General features: G+C 32.8%; 1 protein-coding gene across 1 annotated transcript; it reads right to left on the minus strand.

Annotated features, from left to right (window-relative positions):
- Positions 1-11201: 11201 nt before the first annotated feature.
- LOC133821598 (E3 ubiquitin-protein ligase PUB24-like) lies at positions 11202-12753 on the minus strand. Its single transcript, XM_062253793.1, has one exon. The coding sequence runs from the start codon at positions 12610-12612 to the stop codon at positions 11383-11385; it is 1230 nt and encodes a 409-aa protein (XP_062109777.1). The 5' UTR covers positions 12613-12753; the 3' UTR covers positions 11202-11382.
- Positions 12754-25080: the final 12327 nt, after the last annotated feature.

Below are 25080 nucleotides of genomic sequence, written 5' to 3' on the forward strand. Positions count from 1 at the left end.
ATGCATATCATCTTGATAATAATTCGTTAAATATAGGTGGATTCTGACGGATGTGTCGCCCTTAGTGGTCTCTTGAAAGTAATAGCTGGTTATGGAGAGAATGGTAAGTGTCTTTACCTGAGAGCTTTATCTCTGTTATGTTGGACTTGTAGATCTCTAGTTATGACTGGTAATGCAGCTTTATTGATGCTCTTGTGCCAGCATGTTCGAGTTAAACCTGACCGCCTCAAGGCGCGCCTTAGACCGCCTTATGTTCGGGTCTTTGTCTCCTGTGAGCTGTAATATAATTTGATCTTAAAGCATTGGATTGGTACTTGGCTTGCAAATAGTATGTTGTATTTGATTTTTCTTATTTTTAAATCTTTCACAATTTTGAATTAAATTGTATAACTTTAGTGGAGTTTGTATATGTTAGATATTCATCCGTAGTGAAGTAGGTTCTGAGAATTATGTGTGTTGCGGTGATAACGGAAGGTTGAAAACTTGCATGTCTTAGTGAAGTAGGTTCTAAGAATTTTGTGTTGCGGTGATATATGATGAAAACCTGTGTGTTGTTTGATTTGTTTGTGTTGATTGTGATAGTTTGCTAGGCTAGTAAATTAGGGGACCTGCTATTTGATTATGTTAATTGAACCCCTCATCCTTATTTTTATCCTTTGTTAGATTTTTTCTAACCCAAATACCCAAGTCTGAGTTGGCTTTTAGAGGTTTATTGTTTCTGTCCAATGGTATAATATAAAACAATCGTGAAATTATTTGTTTTTGCAAGTCAAAATTTAGTGAAGTCTTATCTTGTCAATACTCAGTTTTTTAAGAGTCGTTTTAGAGTGTAGTTCATAAATTGTTTAATTGTTTGTCTTACTGATATTGCATTTCACTTACTTTTATTTTTGTAATTATTAGTCTTAGGTATTTTATTTAATTTGACCTTGCTTTATTTAAAGTTTATACACACATTTAAAGTATCAGAATTTTAGTTAATCTTGTTCAAATTAATCATCATCAATTGTGAATAATGGTGTCTTTTATACTTAATTGCAATATGATGCCTGACTATTGTTGTTACTGCTGTGTTCTTATTATCTCTTACTGATTTTTGGTATTTGTTATCTCATTTCTGATTTATGGGCTCGTGGTTGTATTCTATAAATATGAGTGTTATAATATATTGGTAGATTTTTGCTTCTTTTACTTATGGTTTCATTTCTGCATTGGTTAGGCTTTAACTGTGTGTATTTTAACTCTGTACTGGGTTTGGTTGTCCTGATTATTATATTCATGGATTTAAGAACTCTTTGGCCTTACTAATCTTAAGCTTGCTTAGCAGATTTAATTGTTTTTCAGGTATTTGTTGGGATCTTTTCTTGTAATGCAAACCACGTGTTAGTGAAAATGCTTCAATGGACTAATATTGTTAAATTTAGTGAGTGATACTTCTATAGGATGATGTGGGTGTTAGTGAAAATGCATCAATGGACTAATATTGTTAAAATTAAATAGTGAATGAATGCTTTTTTTCATAGAACTAAAAAATTATTTAATTTCTAATCATGCATGTATTTCTTGAACATTTTAGGTTACAAGTATTTCTTAGAATGAACTGAAAAAGAATAACATGCTAGTTAAAAATAATTTTTAGGAATTGAATTTTTTTCTTTCTAATATTTAAGAAATTAGATATATATATATATATTTATCTTATTTATATGCCAAGTTTTTGGAATTGACTAAATTTTGTGTTCTTTAATTGATAGAATTGTTGTCCTCTTTGATTGATATAGTGGAACCACTTTAGTTTATGCATTGGGTTTATAAATGCTTCGTTTCGTTCTTGAGAGTGCAACTTAAGAATGAGTTTTGTGTTTCACTATTTACTCATCTTTATTATGTATGATATTGATCTAATTTTATTGTGCAGGGTTGCAAAGAGCTCTATTATTGGGAAATGTATAACAAAAAAAAATGTCATGATGTTGCCATAGTTTATTATTCCAGTGTTTAAAGTGGACAAGAAGTGTTCACTCAAAGAAAGAGATTGAGAGAAATGTTGCTAGTCATTGATTAATTTAGTCAATTGAGTTATATATGCTTTTTTTTATTGTACCAATAAGTAGGAATTTATTCTATTTTATATTGAATCATGTTGTTATTTATAATACATGTTGAGAAATTTAAATTTCTTTTTAAAAAAAATGGCGCTTTTTCAGTATTTTCTTTTTAAATTTCTTTTAATACATTTTGGACACTCAAAGGGAAATATTTTTTTAAATCAAAATGAAAATTGTAGCTGCATTATTTTTTTAAAAAAAAATTACTTTTAAGGGCATGCAAAACGAGTCCTAAAATCTTAATTTAAAGACACTCAACGAGATCTTTTAGGACACGCATTGTGAGTCCTAAACATATTATTTTAGGACTTGCAACGCGAGTCCTAAAAACTTACTTAAAGACACTCAACGGGATTTTCGAGTCCTAAAAACTTACTTAAAGACACTCAACTTACTTAAGGGCACTCAACGGGATTTTTTAGGACTCGCAAATTTCAGTTTTTAAGGTTCTCAAATAGAGGACTCGCGGGACCTTTTTTAGGACTCACATGTTTTGTAGTAGTGTATGGTGGAAATACCTTTCTAGGATGAGTTTAACCTACTGTTTTGTTGTAATTTTTAGGGGAACAAATTGTTTAACATGAGAAGATTTATTTTACTTTACACAAGTTTATGATGTTGTGCAAAGTGTTTGAGGCCTTGTGAGCTTAGGCATCTTGGGCCTATAAGAACATATCACTACTACAAATAAGGTTTAAAAAAGTTTGTAGGACTCGCGGAGCGTGAGTCATCTATTTGAGAGCCTTAAAAAATGAGCGCGAGTCCTAAAAGAATGTTTTTTAGGACTCCCATTGTGAGTCCTAAAAGATTGTGCAAGTATTAAAAGAATGTTTTTAGGACTCTCATTGCGAGTCCTAAAAAGATTTATTTTTAATTTTAAAAAAATGAATTGGTAGCCAAAGCTCCCGCCGGAGCTCCGGCAACAGCGGCGGCGCCACCACCCTATGACGGTGGTTTGAGAAAACAGTGATTGGATTTCGAAGCCTAAGGCTTGGGGAACGTTGTGGTGGTGGTGGTTCTTCATGGAACGGAATGTGGTGGCCGGATTAGAGGTGAAAAGTTTCGGACTCCATAGATTCCGATGAACACCAAAAATGAAATTCGGTGACTTCTAACCCGATCCTTGGTTGGGTTTTGCTCGCATGAAAGTGTTGAGTACGATAGTGGTGGTGGCTCGACTCACAACGACCTAAGGTGATCAGAATCTCGTCGGAAACTTTGGGAAAACCCAAAATTGAAGGCTCTGTTGTCCGTCTTAGGCGAGGCGTGAGGGCTCAAGCTCGTGGGGGTCGAAGCTTCGATGGCCTCCGAAACTCCCTGGCTGGCGCGTGTTGCTGGTGGCGGCGGGGAAGGTGGCGGTCGGACTCAGGAAAGTTTCAGGCAAGAGAGAGGGAATGAGAGAGAAGAGAGAGAAAGAAGAGGGGGCTGAGTGTGGGTTTGTTTTTTTTTTTTTTAATTTAGTCATTTATAAAACTTTAATTTGTTTTTAGGACACGTATCAATTTTAAGGACTAGCGTTGCGAGTCCTAAAAGAAATTCTTTAAGGACTCTCAACGCGAGTCCTAAAAAGTCCAGGAGATTTGAGGGAATTTGTGATTTTTTTTAAATTCAAACTTTTAGGACACATAAGTTTTTAGGACTCGCAATGAGTGTCCTAAAAAGATTCTTTAAGGACTCGCAATAAGTGTCCTAAAAAGTTCAGCAGGTGTTTGTTAAAAAAAAATCAAACTTTTTTAGGACACACATAGTTTTTAAAAATTCAATAAGGACTCGCGTAAAGTGCAGGAGCTGTTTTTAGGACTTGCATCTAGGTGAGTGTCCTAAAATGATGTTTTTGTAATAGTGTATGGTTATTAGGGTGGATCTTAGCAAAATGACCCAAATGTAAATTCTTTGATTAAAAGTTCTCATTTTATTTCAAATTTAATTGAAAAATGACTAGGAGATTCACCGAGATAAATCCATTGCAAAAGTTACTTACTGAATGTATAATTAATTTTTTTTTTCTTTTAAAAAAAGAGTAAATACTATTTTGAAGCATGTGTTTTGCAAAAGTTATTGATCAGATCTTATATTTTGTTAAATGACCATTTGGACCCTATGTTTTGTAAAATAGAACAAACTAATACCCTGAACCCGATTTTGATCTATTTTTTTTAAATATGACCAAAATACCCCATATTTTATAAATTAATTAAATTAAAAACAAATAAAAATAAAGAAATATATTTAAATAAAAAACAAAATTTAAACTTAAATCTATGCTTAATAAAAACAAAACACAAAATCCAGATGAAACTAAAACTTTAATTCTTCACGTTCTTTATCATTTATCTAACCCAAATTTCATCAACAACACAAACTCTTCACATTTTCTCCTAAACTTTTCCAAGAATTTATTCATCCATCGTCATAAATCATAAAAAAGCCCAAACTTACCATTGTTCTTCGCAAACAAACACATCATAAACAAAAATCAACTCAAATTTATCCAAAACAATTATTCAAAATAATATTACAACTCAACACAAACAAATCAGCCTAGATTTTTACCTAAATACATAGTAAATTTATATTTAACAAATTCAAAACTCAAACACACTTGAAGTGTTCAAATTTAAATTCATTCTAGATTTACAAAAAAAAAAAAAATCCAAAACACACACAAACTTCATTCACCAATTTTGCCCCAAATCATTATTTTCATAAACATATGCTCAAACACAATGAGATTTTCCCTCTACAGCGAAGCACAACCTTCTGTGAAGCCAACCCATCCATGTCGCAAAGCCCCCTCCTTGACCTCTTGCATCATTGAAGCCATCAATCCTTAATGTCGTCGAAGCTCGAATTTGTTGTGTTGTTCAGATTCCAGGTCGAAGCCTCTTTGATCTTGCAGCCACGCCGTTTCAGCTGAGCATCCAACATTGTCCTCAACGCCGATGAAGATCAAAGATCGGCGAAGATCAGCTCCAAGCCAACCCAGGTGGAAGCCAGTCCCGAAGACTCAAGCTCGTCCTTAATGACGTTCCAGTCTAGCATCCAAGCCCAGATCTAGCACCTTCGTCGATCACTGAAGCGCCTCCAAGACCATATCTAGCACCTTCTCCGATCACTGAAGCACCTCCAAGCCTCTTGCCTCCAGCTGCCTGGACATCACCGTAGAGGAAGAAGAAATCGTAGTTGAAGAAGAAGAGTCCCTATTTAGATTTAGGTTTATTATTATTTTTTAATTTTTTTAGACCTAGGTTTAGGTTTGATTTAGATTTATTTTCTTTACATATTACTTTTACTATTAAAATATATTTCCTTATTTTTATTTACCCTTTTATTTATTTTTTTAATTAATTAATTTTTATAAGTAGGGGTATTTTGGTCATATTAAAAAAATTGATCAAATTGGATCCAGGGTATTGTTTTGTTCTATTTTGCAAAACACATGGTCCAAATATTGATTTAACAAAATACTTGGTCCGATCTGTAACTTTTGCAAAACACTAGATCCCAAATGGTATTTATCCTTAAAAGAGAACGTATTATTAAATTTTGTAAATAATATATATTCAAATATATCAAGTGTGTTATCATCATTTATACAAATATATAGATTTTGTTTTTCTTATAGAACAAGAATTATTAGCTACAACAACTTTGTTTACTTCCTCCCAATCTAATAAGTATGCCCTGTTGTTGCAGAAGATAAAATAGGAACGAAATTACTGATATAGTTTTCTGGGTTGAGTTGCGGACCAAGTTCATCTCTTTAAGACGTTTCGCGGATCTGCCCCAAGTGTGCACAACAGCATATCAACTGCACCGTCCCTAGGATAAACAACCCAGTTTGTCACTGTATGATATCCCTCTGCACCGAAGAAAGTCGTTCACATACACCTCTTAATTGCTCGAAAAAACTCAAAGAGAAAATCAATTCTTTCTGGAAATTTTTGGAATGTCCCTCTATTCGTTGTTCTGTATATCTCTTAATTAAATATCCAGAAAAATACAACTAAAAAGAAACGTTGGTCATGGGGAAAGTGGTAACATGCATATTGTAATGTGAAAAAGAGTAGGAAGATTCATTCTCCCAATTGTCTGCTCCTAAAACACGTTTTATTTGAATAAGTTAATTAATAAATAAAAAAAATATTTATTAAAACATTTTTCAATAAAAAATAATAAGTGTCACACCACACCAACCAACTCAGCTCAGTCAGACGGCAGCGGCGCACAAAACTGGGTACCCCTTGGGGCACATCCCTAAGGGTAGATCTCCCACTAAATATACATCCTTAAGAGAGTGTTCCAAATCTATGTGAGACTCTTTCCCTTTTAACATACAAAATTCACTTTTCTATTCTTGATATTATTTTTAAATAATTCGTATATTACAAAAAGTACTAACAACCCCCAATTTGAGCATTCATTTTCCAGTCATTTAGTTTACAATTAATATTTTTAAAATATTGTCGTTGAAATATACTAAAGTTTGTTTTTATCTGAAAATACTCTGAAGTTGATAAGGATAATGTTATTCTTTGTGACGGATTATTTTGTTCATTCAGTTCCCAAATTCCTTTTTGCCATTGCTAATCTACTATATTAATATAAGCGGCGATGTTCAATATAGCATAGAATATTCCTTAGTGAAGGAATATTCCCTGTCTATGTATATATAATCTTATACGTTTCTGCGTTACTTGTCTATATATATTTAAACTCCTATAGTTAATTAATTGGGAGATCATCATGAGACGTAGTACAGTCTTAGGCTTAAATTTTTACATACATATAGAAGACAATATAAGACATAGTGAAGTGTTATATATTTGTTATAATAAATTATTAAAATATTCATTTTTGAAAATAATAAAGTAAATGAAAAGGTGTCAAGCATGCACGCTTACTCTTCATTTATTAATATTTTGACTACAACAAATTTTTTACAGCTAGAAATGGAAAGAGGTCTAATATATAGAAGCAGTGATGATAAAATAAGTTAGGAATATTCCTTATTAGTACAAAGATTCATTATAATTTTTTGTCATTTTGCATCTTTTATTATAACTTTATTATTCAACGTTTGCTTTTTTATTTTGCTAAATCTTTTCAATGTAATGCTTTTAGAGATATAAATATTTATATCTTATTTTTTAAATACAAATTTACGTGTATATTTTTAAAATTCTAATCTTCTACCTATTATATATGTGCTACGTATTTCTCCTTTTTTTTTATCCATTCAATCTTTCCATTATATAAAAAATAAAACTTTTATATAAATATTATTATATGATTTTTTTTTTAAATATTATTATATGAAAAATGTGCACAATCCATTATACTTCTTAAGACTGAGTAGGCAATTAAAGAGATAACTTTCTTAAAAAATATTTAATTTTGTTTCATCATTTTAGTTCAGACAATTTTTTTTTTATGATAATATATCTCACTGATTTGTGATGTATTTTATTTTCCAATTGAATGTACTTTTTTTTAAATATGCTCTTTTTATTTTATCTATCCTTTTTTTACTTTTTCATTTGTTTTTATCTGTTAATTTACTATGTTTATAATTTATTATATATAAATGCACTATTGTTATTTTCTTAATAAATTAGAAGGAAATTATAATTTGGTATTTGATATTACTTTCATGTTTCATTCTCAAATTTTTAATCTACAATCTCAATTATTAATGATATATATTATTAAACAAACTTTACAATTATTATGCAGTATTTTTTTAGCTTTGACTGAGTTTATTATAATTTTTTATATAATATGAATATTAAATTATTAATAACCTAATAAAATAAATTACTAATTTATTATAAAGTGATTACATTTTTAATTTTTTACACCCGAGGTATATACATTTTGAATAATATATTCCTTAATTAGCATAAGTAATACACTAATAATAAGAGATGGATACATAAATAAAATCAATAATAACATGAAAAATTGTAATAATTGAATTGATAATTATTTATTTAGATAATTACTCATTTTATTTGTTATAATTTCTTATTTTAAAAAATTGAATTAAAATTAAATTAATATAATCTAAACAAATAAAAATGACAATTTTTTTTTTACAAAAATGTTAAAAAATAATAATTAACAAAAATACATTTTTTTTAAATTAATATAATCTAAACAAATAAAAATGACAATTTTTTTTTACAAAAATGTTAAAAAATAATAATTAACAAAAATACATTTTTTTAAATTACCGGTACGTGCCTTAGGCACGTACCTATTAACTAGTATATTAATAAGCCAATATATTTATATATAATTAATTTGCAGTCGAGTTCAACACAATTGATTGCTTTTTTATATGCATTAACGAATGTATAGATGTGATTAATGAGTGTGAAAGAAAGATATTACGTCAATACATTATATTTTACCAATATATAAACCAACTTTTATTAATTAACATAATTAGATAAATAGAGACAAGTGTCATTTCATTATGTTTTCTTTTATTTTATCTATTAATTGATTTGGTGCATAATTAAGTACGTATAGGTTTATTTTGTGATAAAAGTGAAATTGTGTAGAATAGTATATTTGAGATGAATATATCCATTTGAATGTTACATGGAAATTTTAAAGGGTTGTGTAAGAAATAGAAGAAGGCCTAAAGATTGCAATGTTGAATCTTATATAGTACAAAATACAATTGAATTTTGTTTAAATTACTTGTTAGGTGTTTCGAATTGAGACATGCCTAATTTGAACTAATGATATTGAAATAAGTGAAGATAGTAAGTGCAATGTTGTATGCAAAATTAATTGAGTTTATCAAGATGAAGGATATTGGTTAGTTTTACAAAATATTGATTAGATTCAATCATATATAGTGAGGTAAGTTATTTATGAGTTTTTTTGTGAAATAAGTTTGTATCATTTATATTTTGAAAACATCATTTATTTTAACTGGATATAAAAAAAATAAAAATAAAAACTATTCAACTAATTTAAGGAAAGATGAAAATTATTGAAATTTCAGAATTTGATTCTCCAATCAAGTAATATGTTTTCTTTTTAATTCTAGCTTAATTTTTTTGGTTACTTTTTTTTCATCATTATTTCAAAGTCATAGTTATTTTTTTAAAGTTGAATTGAGTTAAGCAACCAATACAATTTCTAAAATCATTTAATAGATATCATAAGATATCCTTCGTTCAACGTAATTAAGAACTCATTAATATATAAATGGTACTCGAACTTGTTTTTTGTTTCTACAAATTAATTATGGTAACTCTAATATTTGGCATACTGGTTATATTGATGATGAAAAATTACAAATTTTGGATGTCAATATTTGTGATGTATATTTTTATGTTGTATTATATTTGACTTGTATTTACTTATAAATATTCAATATTTTAATACAATTTAATATCAATTATTGTTCTTTATAAAAAAAATGTTATATGATACAAATTAGTTAGAGAAACTGACGAATCAATAAACTTAGTAATTTTTCACACGGATCTACACGACTTATATACTCCAAATTACGTGACTTACGATCATAAATGATAGATTGCTAGATTTATTAACTCGAAAGTTAATCTAAAATTTTTAACAGTAATTACCTTCAGATGTAATTCATATTGCATATTATCCCTACTTTAGAATAATATGTGCTGCAAACACGTATATATTTGAGTTTTGATGCATTAGTCTATGATCTCAATTGAGGTTATTACTTCGCACACAGTATATTATGCGCATGTGTGAATAAATGAGTTCAAATTCTAAGATAATTATGCACACTACATGTTCTCTTTAGTTCTCTTTTAAATAAATAGTTTCTAAATAAATTAAAAACAATATTCAAAATTTCTTCATTTTGTTTTAAACCAGTTTCAATATCTAAAAACCAATTGGTGATTAGTGGAGTTATACATGTTCTTATTCTTACGCTTATTTCATATGAGAATAAGATGGTATGGTGGTGATTGTGCATTTTTTTTTCAGCTCGCTTATTTTTTTTGATCTCAAGTGTCTTTTTGCACTATGCGGATCTCGTGCGGCTTGACTCACTCTTTTAGATCGGTGTGGATCGAATGTCCGTTAGGAAATAGGCTCTTGATACCATGACAAGAATCATGAGGCTCCATCTAAAAACTAATTGGTGATTAGTGGAGTTATACATGTTCTTATCAATGGTTCAATATTCTTACACTTATTCCATGTGGGACACAATAGTCTAATAAATATGTTAAAATAAATGGAAACTCCACAAAATATCCCCCATATACTCAATAATTAATACTCATCCCCATTCTAATGTTTCTTACAAAACAGTTCCCAAACCAACTTAAAATGACGTAACTACCCCTATAAATATATATTAACACTAAAAACATGATTGTAGTCCATGAAATTCTAAATACACAATTCCTCTCATTCTTTCAAATTATTGAACTCATATTTATAGGTTATGGGTGTGTTGTAATAAGTTTGTAAGTATTTCTTGAGAGCTATTCTGGGTTGTAAAATTGATTAAAAATATTTGTGTTGAGATGAATCTACCATTTAGCACTTACGTTCGAACCTAGTTGAAACCTTGTTATAGCTAGGTCACAACCTGGCTATGACTAGGTTCGAACATAGATATGAACAAAGTATGAACCAGGTCTAAAATAAATCCGAATATAGCTTCAAACAAACTCTGAATCAAGAAAACCTAAATTATATATTCAAATAGAATTTCGTCATCTTAACACAAAACTAATATTTTTGACCCTTTTCTTTTCCCAAAACAACTCAATCACAAACTATTTTATAAACATACACATAACCTATAAATAATAATATTACTTTCATCATTAAAAGTGGAATTATATTGTAAAATTGACGACACCTTTAGCATGAAACACGGTGGTGGCTGGTTTTTATTTGATATTCTAGCTAATTTACTGATATTGGCATGGGATTCTTTCGATGCAATATAATATAACATAAATAAGTTTTGTTTACAATTTCTTATTACAATTCTCATTTAATTAGTTAATTAGAAATATTTTATTTAAAGCCATCTAAAATTAAATTGTTACGATACTATGAACCCAACTCCCAGTTCCAACTTGAATTATTTTAGATAGCATGTATTCAACAAATGGATAAATGTACTCCCTCAAATTTATATATATATTTAAATAATTCTTTCAAAATTTGATATATAGTTATTCTTTTTATATTACCTCTTCATTATCTGTGCAATATAAGTTGTTTATAAGCACGATCTTCTTCAATTGGGATAGCATCGAGAGTCCCCTATACATGGTGAATTTTTCCATTCTTCGGAATGAGACTTGAGAATCTCCCTAGCTTTCTCCTTCAAATAATGATCACACTCAGTCTGAAGCAAACCACAGAGCTTGAAAACAGCTCCAACCTCAAGCATCTCCTGAAGCACCTGTTTGGTTCCCGAGAATCTGCAAATCAGGGAAAGTATCTTAACTGCCCGGTCATCGGCTGCCGGAGATAGCCGAAAGATCCTACTTGAGACAACGAAGATGCTTCCCTTATGCCTCAAGAACTCAGCTCTCCCTTCAGCACAACAACACAGTTGAAGAAGCACACCAAGAACCATCTCTATCGTCTTCCTCATAGTTGACCCGAACCCAATATCCACCAGCTCGAAAACCGCCCCAGATTCCACCAACATCACCCGGTTCCTCCCCCAAGGACAAATCTCCATCATAATCTCCAAAACAGCATTGATATTATTATTATTTCCAAAACTACCCTTCAAAACTCCTACTACGTAGTTGAAGAACTGGGGATTCAGTCTACCTAGCTCGCTAGGGTTAGAGTAGTTATCTATGAACAACTTCAACAACGTAATAACCTCAGCTTTAACGTGATTTTTCACGTCGCTGCATCCCAGAATCCATGCCAGAGAATCCATAACCCGGTCTGTGTTGATCCGGACCCGGTTAAGTTCAGAGGGATGGATCCGAGGTCTGAGCAGATTAATTATACTGAGAGCTTCGTCGAGACCTTCAGTACTTTGGTTATTTTGATCGAAACACGTGACGATAAACGACAACACGTGGTCGAAAACGCCGGCTTCCGCCATGAGTTGGGAGTTCCTTCCGTTCTCGGCGGTAAGAAGTTCGAGCTGTTTGATGATCTTTAGCCGGAACAGAGGTTGGCAGCCGAGATCTTTGAGGAGTTTAAGGATTTGATCTTTGGTCAACGGTGTCTTTGGTGTTGGTATTGGGTTAATACCACGTGATGAGTTGTCGGTGCACCATGCCTGGATCAGACGGCGGAGAGTGTGGTTTGGTGTCAGGTCCGAGTCTAGAGGTATGGGCTGTTTGGTTACAGGGCAAGTGTGGTTCTGTATTTTGTATAGCCACTGTTCGATGCTATCTCGATCGTATGTTATTCCGGTTATGACTGTTACTGGGTCTTTCATGATTTGAAGCGATATTGGGCAAGTAAAATAGTGAGGAACTTCAACATCTTCCATTAAATAAAACAAGAATTATGGAAATAAGAATCGACTACTCAGAATAGGTACTAACATATATAATGATATTAATGAGTTTTTAAGCAATGAATGTTTGCAATAATGATGAATCTGGTGTGACTAGCTGATTATTATTTTAGAGATATAAAGACAAGTAATACTATGGAAGGAAGAACGTTTTTTGGGTTTGTCTAGTGGTAAGAGTTTGCGGCTATATATATACTATTACTTGTTATAATTAAGGGTTTTAAACATAGATGCTCACTCATTTCTTTCTGTTTAGCAATTTAGTAATATTATTTTGGCATTCAAGACCTTAAACTCCAAAAATTGGAGCAATTAAGTTTTTTACTAAATTTTTTAATAAAATTCTAAGCTTTTTTTTTAATGAAAATTTCATGTACTTTTCTAAATATTATAATCCTTAAATATTGTTATACATCCTCTTTTATAGAATTTTGTAAAATACATATTCAAAATTTATGAATTTTTTATTAAAATGTAAATGCTTTATATATTTTTTATCTTGTATTTTGTTTAGATTCCGTATTTTTTGATAAATTATTTTTGGTATTTTATATTTTGTAAAATAGTTTTAATTGATGATGAAGAATAAATTGAATTTTGGTAAAAACTCTTTATATCTTAAAGATTTGAATTATAATATTATATATATGTATATTTGTATAATTTGAGGTGAGTAGAAAATGACGTGAAGAGTACTGTTACCAGATTCGTTGGTCTTTGTCTTTTAGCCGGTCATAGTGGCATAATAAAATCAATTTTTGAGGCAAGAAAGAGAGTGATGGTCAAAAATGTTGAAGTCGTAGTAGCCTACTAAATGCTTCTCATAATTTAAAAGAACACGGTTTATTTTTCTTAGATAAAAAAGTAGTGCTATACATAGCAGTCAACGGATTCATGGGGCCACACTTTTTCATTTTGGTCATGGTAGATTAATGGATATCTTTGCATTATCAAAATAATTTATTTTTTTAATTTATTTTGTACTTTAGTCTAGTTTTAATAATTTTTTATAAAATAATATCTCATAATTTAGTCGAAAATTTTAGACAGATGATTGAAAATTTTAGACAACTGGTTAAATTTTAACCATAGATTATTTTGTTAAAAACTATCAAAAGTAAATTATGGTGCAAAATTTCTTAAAATTTTTTTTATAATTTTGACCAATTTCTCTTAATATATATAGGAAAATTTATGTTTCTATGCTTATTGCAACCCATAATTAAAATAAATTCTACGCAACTTTTAGTAAAATATGCCAATTATCTTCTATCTTTAAACAAAAGTACTTATTTCATTTCTTTTTCTCTCTTTCTCCTTCCTCTCTCTCTCTCCCCTCCATTAAGGTCGGCCGAGCACCACAAAGGCTACCACACAGCTAACCGCTACCAAGACACCAAGATTCACTAAACCCACACACCAAGATTTCATTTGTAAGAATCCATACGTGTTGTTTTTAAACATTTATTTAGACATTTCAAACAATTATGTATCTTTATTTGCATGATATTTTGGTTTTTTACACGATTTTTTTTTATATCTTTGCAAAAAATTGATATGGTTCGATGGTGCTCAAATCTAGCTTGATGAGGCCTTAAAAATCAAGATTTTTATGAAAAAATGATTTGGCCCAATGAAGCTTGATAGAGCTCCATAGGGTTCAATACTGCTCGATACAATTCTTGCATTAGACGTAATTTTTCTCTCGAGTGTTCGTTTGAGATTTTTTTTTTAATTTAATTTTTTTTTTCGAGATATCTACACGTTTAAGATGTGTAGATACACATTTGGGAAGTATAAATTTTTAAAAAAATATCTCACATTTGATATATTTTTTTGTATGCTTTCAAGTTGTACACTTCTCAAATGTGTATCTACACATTTCAAACGAGCATATTTCGAGAAATTTTTTTACCTCAAATGGACACCTGAGTGAAAAACTATCCCTCTTGAAAGAATTGCATCAAACTGTAATGAGCAGTATCGAGCTCCATCAAGCTTCATAATAAAATCAATTTTTTCTCTTCATAAAAATCAGAGTTTTCATGGCTCCATCGAGCAGAGTATGAAAAACATGATTTTTGATGGAAAAATTCGATGATTCTCAATGGTTCTCAATGCCCAACTCGATGGATCGATGAAAAACCTCGATGCCCTGCCCGGCTCAATCGAGTCGATACTGCTCGATGCAATTCTTGCAAGATGCGTAATTTTTCACTCGGGTGTCCATTCACTACTACAAAAGGCTTCTTAGAGCTCGCATTGCGAGCTCTCTATTTGAGAGCCTTAAAAAGTGAAGTTTTTTGGGCGTGCGTTGCGAGCACTTAAAAGTAATAAAAATTAATTAATATTTATGGAAGAGACCCGCGACGAAACTCCGACGACGGTGGCGGCGAAACTCCGACAACGGCGACGCCACCACTCAAAGGTGGTGGTTGGGGGGAAAATAGCTATTGGGTTTTGAAGCCTAGGTCTCGGGGAGTCTCGTGGTATTGAAGGTTTCCCTTGGGATGACCTAGAGTTGTCGAATAGAGCCATGCATTCTCGGATCTCCATGGATTCCGGCGAACATCAACTTCAAATTTTGACGACTGTTGAGCCCGATGCTTGAGTGGGTTTTGAAGCCCAAAGCACAAGGAATGCAATGGTGGTGGTCATTTGGTTCGGGGTGGCTCGAGGCGGTCAAAAAATGCCTAAGAAGTTTCAGATTCCCACAAAGTCGCCGAACTTTGAAGGCACCATCGAGACGGCTAGGCGGTGCATACGACTTGGGGATCACAGGGCTGGGGGGCTTATGGGGCCGAGGAACACGCCTGGGCGGCACATGTAAGCGGGCGGTGGCCGGAGAGCCGCCGGTCATGGCTGGCAGAGAGCTTGCGAGAGAGAGAGAAGAGAAGGAGACGAGAGAGAGGGAGGGTGTACGGGGGGAGAGTGAGAAAGAGAGAAGAGAAGGAGACGAGAGAGAGGAGGGTGTACGGGGGGAGAGAGAGAGATTGAGAGAGAGAGAGAAACTAACCCTAAATAAAATAAAATTTTCTCTTTTTTATTAAAAATAAATTAAAAGAAATCTGTTTTCTTAATTTAGTTATTAAACTAAAGCTTTAATTGATTCATTTATTTATTTATTATTATTTTTTTAGGGCCCACTTTGAGTGCCCTTAATACTTTTTTAGGACACTCAAATTGTGTCCTTAAAAGTCTTCACTAACTCAAATTTCCTCATAGTCTTTAGGACCCACATATGTAATTAGGGCTCGCACTGCGTGTCCTAAAATGTATTTTTTAAGGACTCTCACCGAGTGTCCCAAAAATTCTAGGAGATGTTCTTAGGGCTAGCTTCTAGGCGAGTGCCCTAAAAAAGTATCCTAAAAAGTCTTTTTTGTAGTTGTGGTTTGAGATGATTTTTTTAAGTCGGGTATTTTTTCTTCGACATCTACATGTTTGAGATGTGCATATACACACTTGAGAAGTGAAAAGCTTGAAAACATATCAAAACATAACTCAAATGTGAGGTATTTTTTTAATTTTGTGATGTTTCAAGTTTTACAATTCCCAAATATGTATCTACACATCTCAAACGTGTAATCTAAAAAAAATACCCAAACTAAAAAATATCACCTGAAACAGACAAAATTACGCATCTTGCAAGAATTGCATCGAACTGTATCGAGCGGTATCGAGCACCATCGAGCCAAATCAATTTTCTGTGGTATCGAGCCAAGATTTACACTTCCCTATCAAGTCGGGCATCGAGCCAAATTGCTTTTAATTCATAAAAATATTTGTTTTTAAGGTCCCATCAAGCTGGGCATCGGTCACCATCGAGCCAAATTGATTTTCTTCATATTTTAGAGTTTAAGATTTGATAAAAATCGCGAAAAAAAAAAACATGCCCAAATCTGTTCGAAATATATAAATTAATGTCTTAACTGAATATTCTCTTGAGTTTCAGTATTGAGTCGTTAAAAAAAATTGATGGTGTTAATGGGGGATGGGAGCCTCTATAATAAGAGGAGGTGGTGTTAATGGAGGTATAACTTTCACTTTAATGATGGAGCTCATCCTCGTGATGAAGAATGAGGGATGGTTTTCAACATTTTTTCACAATGTGGTGGTGATGGTGGTGGTGGTGGTGGTGGTGGTTGTCGTGACAATGGGGATGTGGATGAGTGAGAAAGATGGAGAGAGAGAGCAACCTAAATGGAGAAACAAATGTGAGGGGCATTTTTTTTCATATGATAAAATATTAGCATAATTTACAAAGGATCCCATTAGATGTTATAAATTTTAATTTTACCCCATGTTAAGCATAGTTTTCAAATTTCCTTATATATATGGGTATCAGTATAGTAGTGATTATTTTTATGAGAAGTTTAAATAAATATGAGAAAAATAAACATAATTTCTATATTTATGAGAAAAAAAGTAATTATACAAAATATGGTAAGTTTTGAATTTTTTTTAAATATGGTAATTCCATAAAATATAAAAAATAGATTACCATAAACTTAATTACACAAAACTCTCTCCTCTCTCCTCTCTCCTTCACGATTTATATATATATCTTTTCTCCTTTCTTTCTCTCTCCTCTCCCATTTGGCTCTCTCATCTCAGCCATCCGTTGGCGATGCCACCTCTGCCCACACCCCCAACAATGATGTACCTCCACCCGTGCCCTTAACGACGACGCACCTCCGCCCCTTTGGTTCTTCTTCTTCTTCTTCAAATCTGGTTTTATTCCTGTTCTTTTTGTTGTTCTTCTTCTTTTTCACGTCTAATTTTGTCATTGATCTGTTCTGATTTCTGGGTTTTTTTTCAAGTTTGTTTAAGTAACCAGGTACCATAGCACCTGATTCTTTTTATTCATATCTGATTTTTTTTAAACCTAGTTGTAACCAGTTACAATAACAATTATTTTAGATTCTTTAGTTTTAGATCTGATTTTGTTTTCACACCTGAATAAGTAACCAAGTACCATGACGAGTTTTTTTTTTTTTTTAGATCTAATTTTTTTTCAAACCTAGCTTTAACCAGCTACGATTATCATCAGTTTAGATTTTTTATTTGGATCATATTTTTTTCCATGTCTGGCTAAGTAACCGGTTACCATCGCAACTTGTTCTTTTTTTCATATCTATTTTTTTCAGACTTAGCTGTAACCAGTTACCTTTACGATCAATTTAGTTTATTTTTTTCATATCAGTTTATTTTTTCCATATCTCACTAAGTAACCAGTTACAATTCAATTGGTATTTTTATAATGGTACATTACTAAAGAAATCAAAATTATTTTTATAGTTGTAACCAGTTACTACAACACCACTTAAAAAATAAAATTGATTTTTATAGTTAACAAGTTATCACACATCACTAAAAAAATTGAAAGTGGCATACGACGATTACTACCACACAAAAAAAAATTCAAAATTATTTTGATAGTGGTAACCGGTTACTGTGGAGAAAATGTTGATTGAAGAAGATAAAAAATGAAAGAAAAGAAGATTAAATTGGAATAAAAAGCATGGTGATGAAGTTCTCAGATTTTTCCAAGAATAAAATATGAATAATAAAAATAGATTAAAATTATAAAAAATGATCTCAAAATATATTAAAACTTGCTACTAAAACTATATAAAAAAAATGGTATACAAATATAGGGGAAAAAACTCCCATAAAAATGTAAACAAGAAAGATATGCCTAAAAAAAATTAAGAAAAAAAAAAGTGCCATATTTTCCAAAGTTTTACAAAAAAAAATCTTATATTTGGTGTAATTTCCTCACTACCTACGGGTATTTTTAGTATTTTCGGTGCATCGATAAGCTGCAAGTCAAATTGTTTTACATAATAGTGTATAATGTATTAATAGGGGACCTCTGACAAACTTTCAAAAAATTATGAATAATGTAGGTTGTCGAAATTAATATTCAAACAGCTTTTTGCATGCGTGCTTGTTTTAATATTTATACATGAGTACAACATGCTATTTGAATCCTGATTTCGACATCCTAAATTATTTAGAATTTCTTAAAAATTTGTGGGAGGTCCCATGTAACTACATTATACACTGTCATATAAAAAATAGAGTTACAACTTATTCATGTACCAAAAATACTAAAAATACCTATAGGTAGTAATTAAAAACAACCACTACCCAATAGCATCGATATGCGCAATTAAACAAGTAATTTATTTCATTTGCGAGTTTTGGGAACGATGAAAATAAAGAAAGAACCAAATTTGGTAGTTATGTGATGGTAGCTGCAATGCTTTGAAGGTATGACATTTATAATATACTAGGGAACAGAACCGCACTTCGTGCTATTATTTAGAAAATTTCATATATATATATTTTTTCAAAATAATTTTTTAACATAACTAAAGGAAAAATATATTTATACAATAAATATAATCACTGAAAAATAATTTCAATATACAAAATATCTAAGTTATATTATATAATTTCATCTAAATAAAACTAAATAAACGTGTATTGCCCTTTGCTTATACCTAGTATATATATATACATTTTTGTTATATTATGTCATATATATTTGTCATTTTTTTAATATATAATATATAATTGAGTTATTTACGGCATAAATACCACATGTTTTTCAGTTTTATACACTTATATACCACATCTTTTTTTTTACGGATTAAATACCAAACATTATGATTTGGGCAATCATGTCACTACCACTCCGGTACTTGGGAAAAAAAAGACACGTCTAGGGCTCTGAATAAAAAGCGCAATAAGTTTAGTCAAAAACTTATAAAACAAAATTAAAACATAAAACTAAAACAATTCCTAATAAAAACTTAAAATCAAAACCCCAAAACCCAAAAAACTAAAACATAATTGTAAACTAAAGCCCATTCCTTCAAAAACAGAAACCCCAAAAATCAAACACTCAAATTCTCCTTCTCTCTCTCTTTGGGTCAACACCAAGGGACGAAGAAGATCTGGTACGATCTTGGAGGAAGACGAACCAAACCGGGGGAACCTTACCAGCTTCTATCTTTGGTAGCACAACTTCTCTCTTCGACAACTTACTAGAGGAAGACGAACCAGACGGAGAAGAAGACGAAGTAGACGAACCTTGAGGAAGACAAACCAGTCCAGACTAAGGGGAAGAGATTTTTTGTCACCAATGAATATTCAGTGCCTTCTTGGGGAGGAACCCTCTGAGTATGGTAAGTTAGTTTTTGTCATCCCTAATTTCAGTTTCTCTTTGTTATATATGTGATGAAATGATTTTTGTTGCTTTTTATGGGGTTTAGTCTGTAAAGTGTTTGGTGTGGGTGAGTTTTGTTTTTAGTTAGGTGTATTATTAAATTGGCGTGGGGTACTGGTTTTTGGAAGTATGTGTAGGTTGACATGTGCATTGACTGTAATGGTATCTATTTGGAATATTTTTGACTAAGTATTTTGGACATGGGATTTTTTTTTTTACTGTTAGGCTAAAATAATGCATTTTTGACTTATGCTAAAACATAGATATCAGTAGGGTTTTTTCAATAAGGGTTGTAGGTCTTTTCTAGGACTGTATTGCAAAGGTATGTTATTGGCTGTTGTAGGTATAGACCCAAACAACTCACAATTTCTAGTGGCATATGAAATTGCTAAGATGGAAAACACTGAAACTTGGACTTGGTTTCTGAATTTAATAGTTGAGGATCTTGGCATTGAAAACCCAAGTATTTTCACAATGATGAGTGGCCGACAGAAGGGTTTGGAAAAAGCTTTGGCCGACATTATGATTGGAAGTGAAATCAGGTTTTGTGTGAGGCATCTGCACTCCAACTTCGAAAAAGAACATCTTGGTTTGCTATTAAAACAAATGTTATGGGGTTGTGCACGGGAAACTACATCTGTGGAGTTTACTCAAAGAATGAATGCTCTGAATGAAGTAGATGAGAATGCTTACAAATGGCTGCTGAAGAAAGACCCTAAAGAATGGAGCAAATCACATTTTAGAGAAGTTGTGAAGTGTGATATGTGTCTTAATAATCTCTGTGAAAGCTTTAACTCAGCTATCATGCCTCCAAGAGACAAGGAAATTGTAACACTGTTAGAGAATGTCTGATTCTGGCTTATGTGCATATTCAACACCAAAAGGGAAGAAGTTAAGAAATGGGTAAATCCAGTTGGTAAAAGGATCTTTGTGATTATTGAGAAACACAAGAAAGTGGCCATAGAATGTTACTCAACAATGGCTGGAAATCCTCAGTTTTCAGTAACATGTAAAGGAACAGAAACCTTTGTGGTTGATTTGGTGAAGAAAGTGTGCACTTGTAGGGCTTTCCAATTATCTGGCATACCATGTCCCCATGCTTTAACTTCTATGTGGGCACCAGGATTGAACCATTATGATTTTGTTGATGACTGGTGTTGATCACGATTTAGGCCAACGGGGAGTAGACACAAAAACGACATTAAACCTTGAATAGAAGATAAATGAAACAAATAATTTTATAGTGGTTCAGCCCCAATTTGTTGGTAATAGCCTAATCCACTTGGAGTTGTGATATATGTAGCCTACACTTAAGTTCGAATGAACTTAAGTCAATTGAGTTTCTCAAGTGTAAGTAGAAAAATACAGAGTTTATCTCTCTAGAAAATACAAGCCTTCTCTCTCTAATCTCTCTCAAAAAATGCCCCAAGAATTCCCAAGTCACAGTCCCAAAGTCTTAAAATTAGAAAGACTAAAAGTCTTCAAAAGATCAGATCCCCCCAATGATGCCATGAGCTCTTTATTTATAGGCTCATGGATCATACACAAAAAATATCCCGGTTTGACGGGGTGTTTGGTTATTTCAACCAACTTTAATTAATAAATAATAAAAAAATTTAAATTACAACAATATAGCGATTACTTTGGGATATTTGAGAGATTCGCGCAGCAGTTGTGAACAATTTAGGTTTAAGTTGTTACTAAGGTTCTGTAAAGAAGTCACTAGGCAGTTAACTCCTGAGATTCCGAAACATCCGGTCAACTCCTCCTTCAATTTGACATAGCTGGTTGGATGAAACCCATTTATAAGATGACTAGTCGGACGAACCCATTTATGAGATGACTGGTCGGATGAACTACGTGTTCGGTCAGGTTAGTCCCTCTCGGAGATGACTGGTCAGCCAATCTGTGCGTCTAGTCGGGTGAGACTTCTCCCTGACTAAACAAAAATATTCTCCGATGTAGTTGGTCGGCCAAAACACATTACTGGTCGAATAGCATTATTCTCTGATGTGACTGGTCGGGTGAAACCCCTTTCTAAGGTAACTGGTCAGGTAAACACCCCTTCTGATGTGTCTAGTCGGGTAAGACTCCCTCTTGACCAATTAAATTCCTATCTGATCGGGTGAATTATTTCCTGACCAGGTAAAACCATCTTCCGACCAGTGATATCACAACTCCGTAGGTCCTTTTTTAACCTTTGCACTTCCCTTGGCTGACACATTTATTGACCATTAATGTGCCGCTTGATGATCCACTTGACGATCATGCACTGGCACCTATCACTTCTGATTGCAACGTCATCAAACTGAAATTTTGGGGATAACATTTGCTCCCCAAATTTATTATATGATTTACTCATATGATAAACTTTTTATCTAGAAAAATGTTTTTGAGGTCGTCCAAAAGCTTCTGCCCGGTCAGTAACTTTCACAAATAATAAAAGTTCAACCAGTTAAATCTCCAAAAATTGAATAGCCAATAAAAAATTCAGAGAATATCCTAGCAATTGCCTCCACGTGGTGAGTCACCAGTAACTTTCATATTCTCTGTGTCCCAAAATTCCAAAAAATGACTTTCTATATTCTCCCGCCTTTTCAAGTAAACCTACGATTGAACTTTTCAGTCCATGAAAACGGTAGTTATCAGTTTCCCATCTTCCATTGCACTTTCGTGTTCATGGGTTTGTATGAACTTTGAAGTTTTCTTGAAACTATTTGAAACCCTTGAAGTTCCCTTTTTTTATTTTATTTTTGTGCCCCAAGATATGGAAATTGTGTTCCGAATTTTTTTTTACATTGTCAGCGCTAGGGTTGTTGCCATAGAGAGGCAAAAAATTCCATGAGTTTGAGGAATCGGACTTGGTTTGTGCTCAGAATTTGTTTGAATACAGTTTGGGCTCGCCTCTCATGGTCGGAACTCACGCCTATCCAATTGGGTAGGCCTTATTCCCGCAAACCACTCCTAGCTGCCCGGGTCTTCACGTAACTCCTCGGAACGCCTTAGTTGCTCAGATCTGGAAATTCACCTTGCGTGGTCGAAACTCGCACCTAGCCGGTCGGGTGAACCTTAGCCCCTCGAATCCCTTGTAGCCGCTCGGGCTCGGAAGTTCGCCTTGGCTCTTCAGAACCCACCAAGCTGCTCGGGGATTCTTGGCCCCTCGGAACCAACTGCGAATCGTGTGGATCATGCACCTTGCTTGAATGTTTTATGCTACTAAGTTGTCATTCAGATTACTCGTATGTTGCAACTTGTGTCATTTAACAGCTCGGGTTTGTGCCAAGTTATTTACCCGATCGCACAACACCTATACATGGAGTATTGTTGAATCCGATCAGACTGCATCAACATATGACTATTTTATGTTAGTTGAAATTTTTTGTACCTCTTGGATTGTCACACTTAGCCGCTTAGGTATGTGCCCATTTTTGGGAACCCGAGCATCACCTGAGCACAAAATCATATAACATCTGATCGGCTTGGCCTTGGAATGTGCCGTGTGAATAATTTTTTTTTCTTTCTGAATTGCATCAAATTATCACTACTGCTCTCATACATTTTTATCTGGGCAGTAAAATATTTTTACTGCTCGGAAATTTTTTTCAATGGGCAATAAATATTTTTACTTTGCACTCATTTTCTGTTTGGTTTACTCCAGGGACTCATCACTGTTAGTCATGCTCAATGCCAAGCAGTTGACTATAAGGAGATGATTAAAGTCTTGAATGATCAATTGGTGGAATCTCAAGCGCAGATTGAAAACCTGATCAAGTCTGAGAAAGATCTTCAAGAGAAGACGGAGCAGGTAGAGAAAAAAATTGCTGACCGGGATAGAACCTTGAAGGAGTTGACTGATGAGAACAACAAGCACATCCAAACCATCAAGACATTAATTGACCAGCAGGAGAAAAATATTCAAGAGATTGAAGAGCTGAAACAGGAAAAGGAAACTGATCTGGCTCGTTATGAAGAAATCTGTTTCAACTAATTCTACCAGATTTGGAAGTTAAACAAACCTCTTAACCTTGACTTTCTTTCTGAAGAAGCAAAGACCGAGGAGATTGCTAAATGTGAAGCCAAGGCTACCGAGGAGGCAACTCTCCTAGTTGGCACTGTGCCTGCCTCTCCTACTTTATCGTTCCGACCAGAGGAGGTCCTTGATGTTGAGGATGGTGTTGACCAACCAAGAAACAGTCTACATGACCAGTGAGCATTTTGGGCCGACCAGAGAGTTGTTTGGCCGACCAGAGGCCATGCTCAACTTGAATAGTGAAAACTTTGTTCCCAGCCAGTAGTTTACTTATTTTTCTCGTACTTTTGTGAAGAAAATTGCTACTTAGCAGCCTTGATATTTGATATTTTTCTCGTACGGCTGAGTTGTTGGCATTTATACTTTACTTTTCTTTGCTAACTTGAAACATTCTAAGTCTTTTTAGACTTAAAACATTATAAGTATTTGTGAATAGTAAATTCACTCTGATGTATGTCTTATATTTTCGCATGAGTACTTAGTTTTCTAACTTAGAAATTCTAGACATTTCATAAGTCCCTACCAAGTATACTTTATCACACTCTTATTGTTATATTATTTTATAATATAATGTAATATCATATTATTTTATAATATAATGTTTTAGATTAAATAAATGTGACATAGAGTGTCACATATTGTAACATATAATAGAGAGTTACATTATTTGGATATATGTGAAATATCCAAACATGTAACATATTTGGTGTTACAAATTCATCACAAATTTGTAACTCCTAAATATCACCCATTATTGTGTAGATTTATTGTTACACAATATTGAGATGAATTTCTTAAAGTCATATGAGAAATGGCTGATAGAGATGTGATTTTAACTCCCATATTGTGTATGGAAGTTACAAAATCAAGTGGGAATAAATTGGAACGTTTTGAAAAAAATTGAAAAAATTGTTGCTGAAACTGACTGAGGGCCGCGGGGCCTGGTAACAAGCGCCGCGACCCTAGTGCCTGACAGCCTCTTCCAACTTTGGTTTTTATCCAATTGTGAACGTTTCCAAAAGCCAAGTAACTCCCAAATCTCTATTTTAATTCCATAAAACATCCAATTAATCATTGGTAACAGCCATGGGGGTTGGTGGAATTTGAAATTCAAAGGGTGTCTCTAAACTCTATAAATAGGAGCCTAATGCTCACTTGTAAGATACAACATTTT

The sequence above is a fragment of the Humulus lupulus genome, chromosome 3 (genome assembly GCF_963169125.1).
Source record: "Humulus lupulus chromosome 3, drHumLupu1.1, whole genome shotgun sequence".
Taxonomy (NCBI): Eukaryota; Viridiplantae; Streptophyta; class Magnoliopsida; order Rosales; family Cannabaceae; genus Humulus; species Humulus lupulus.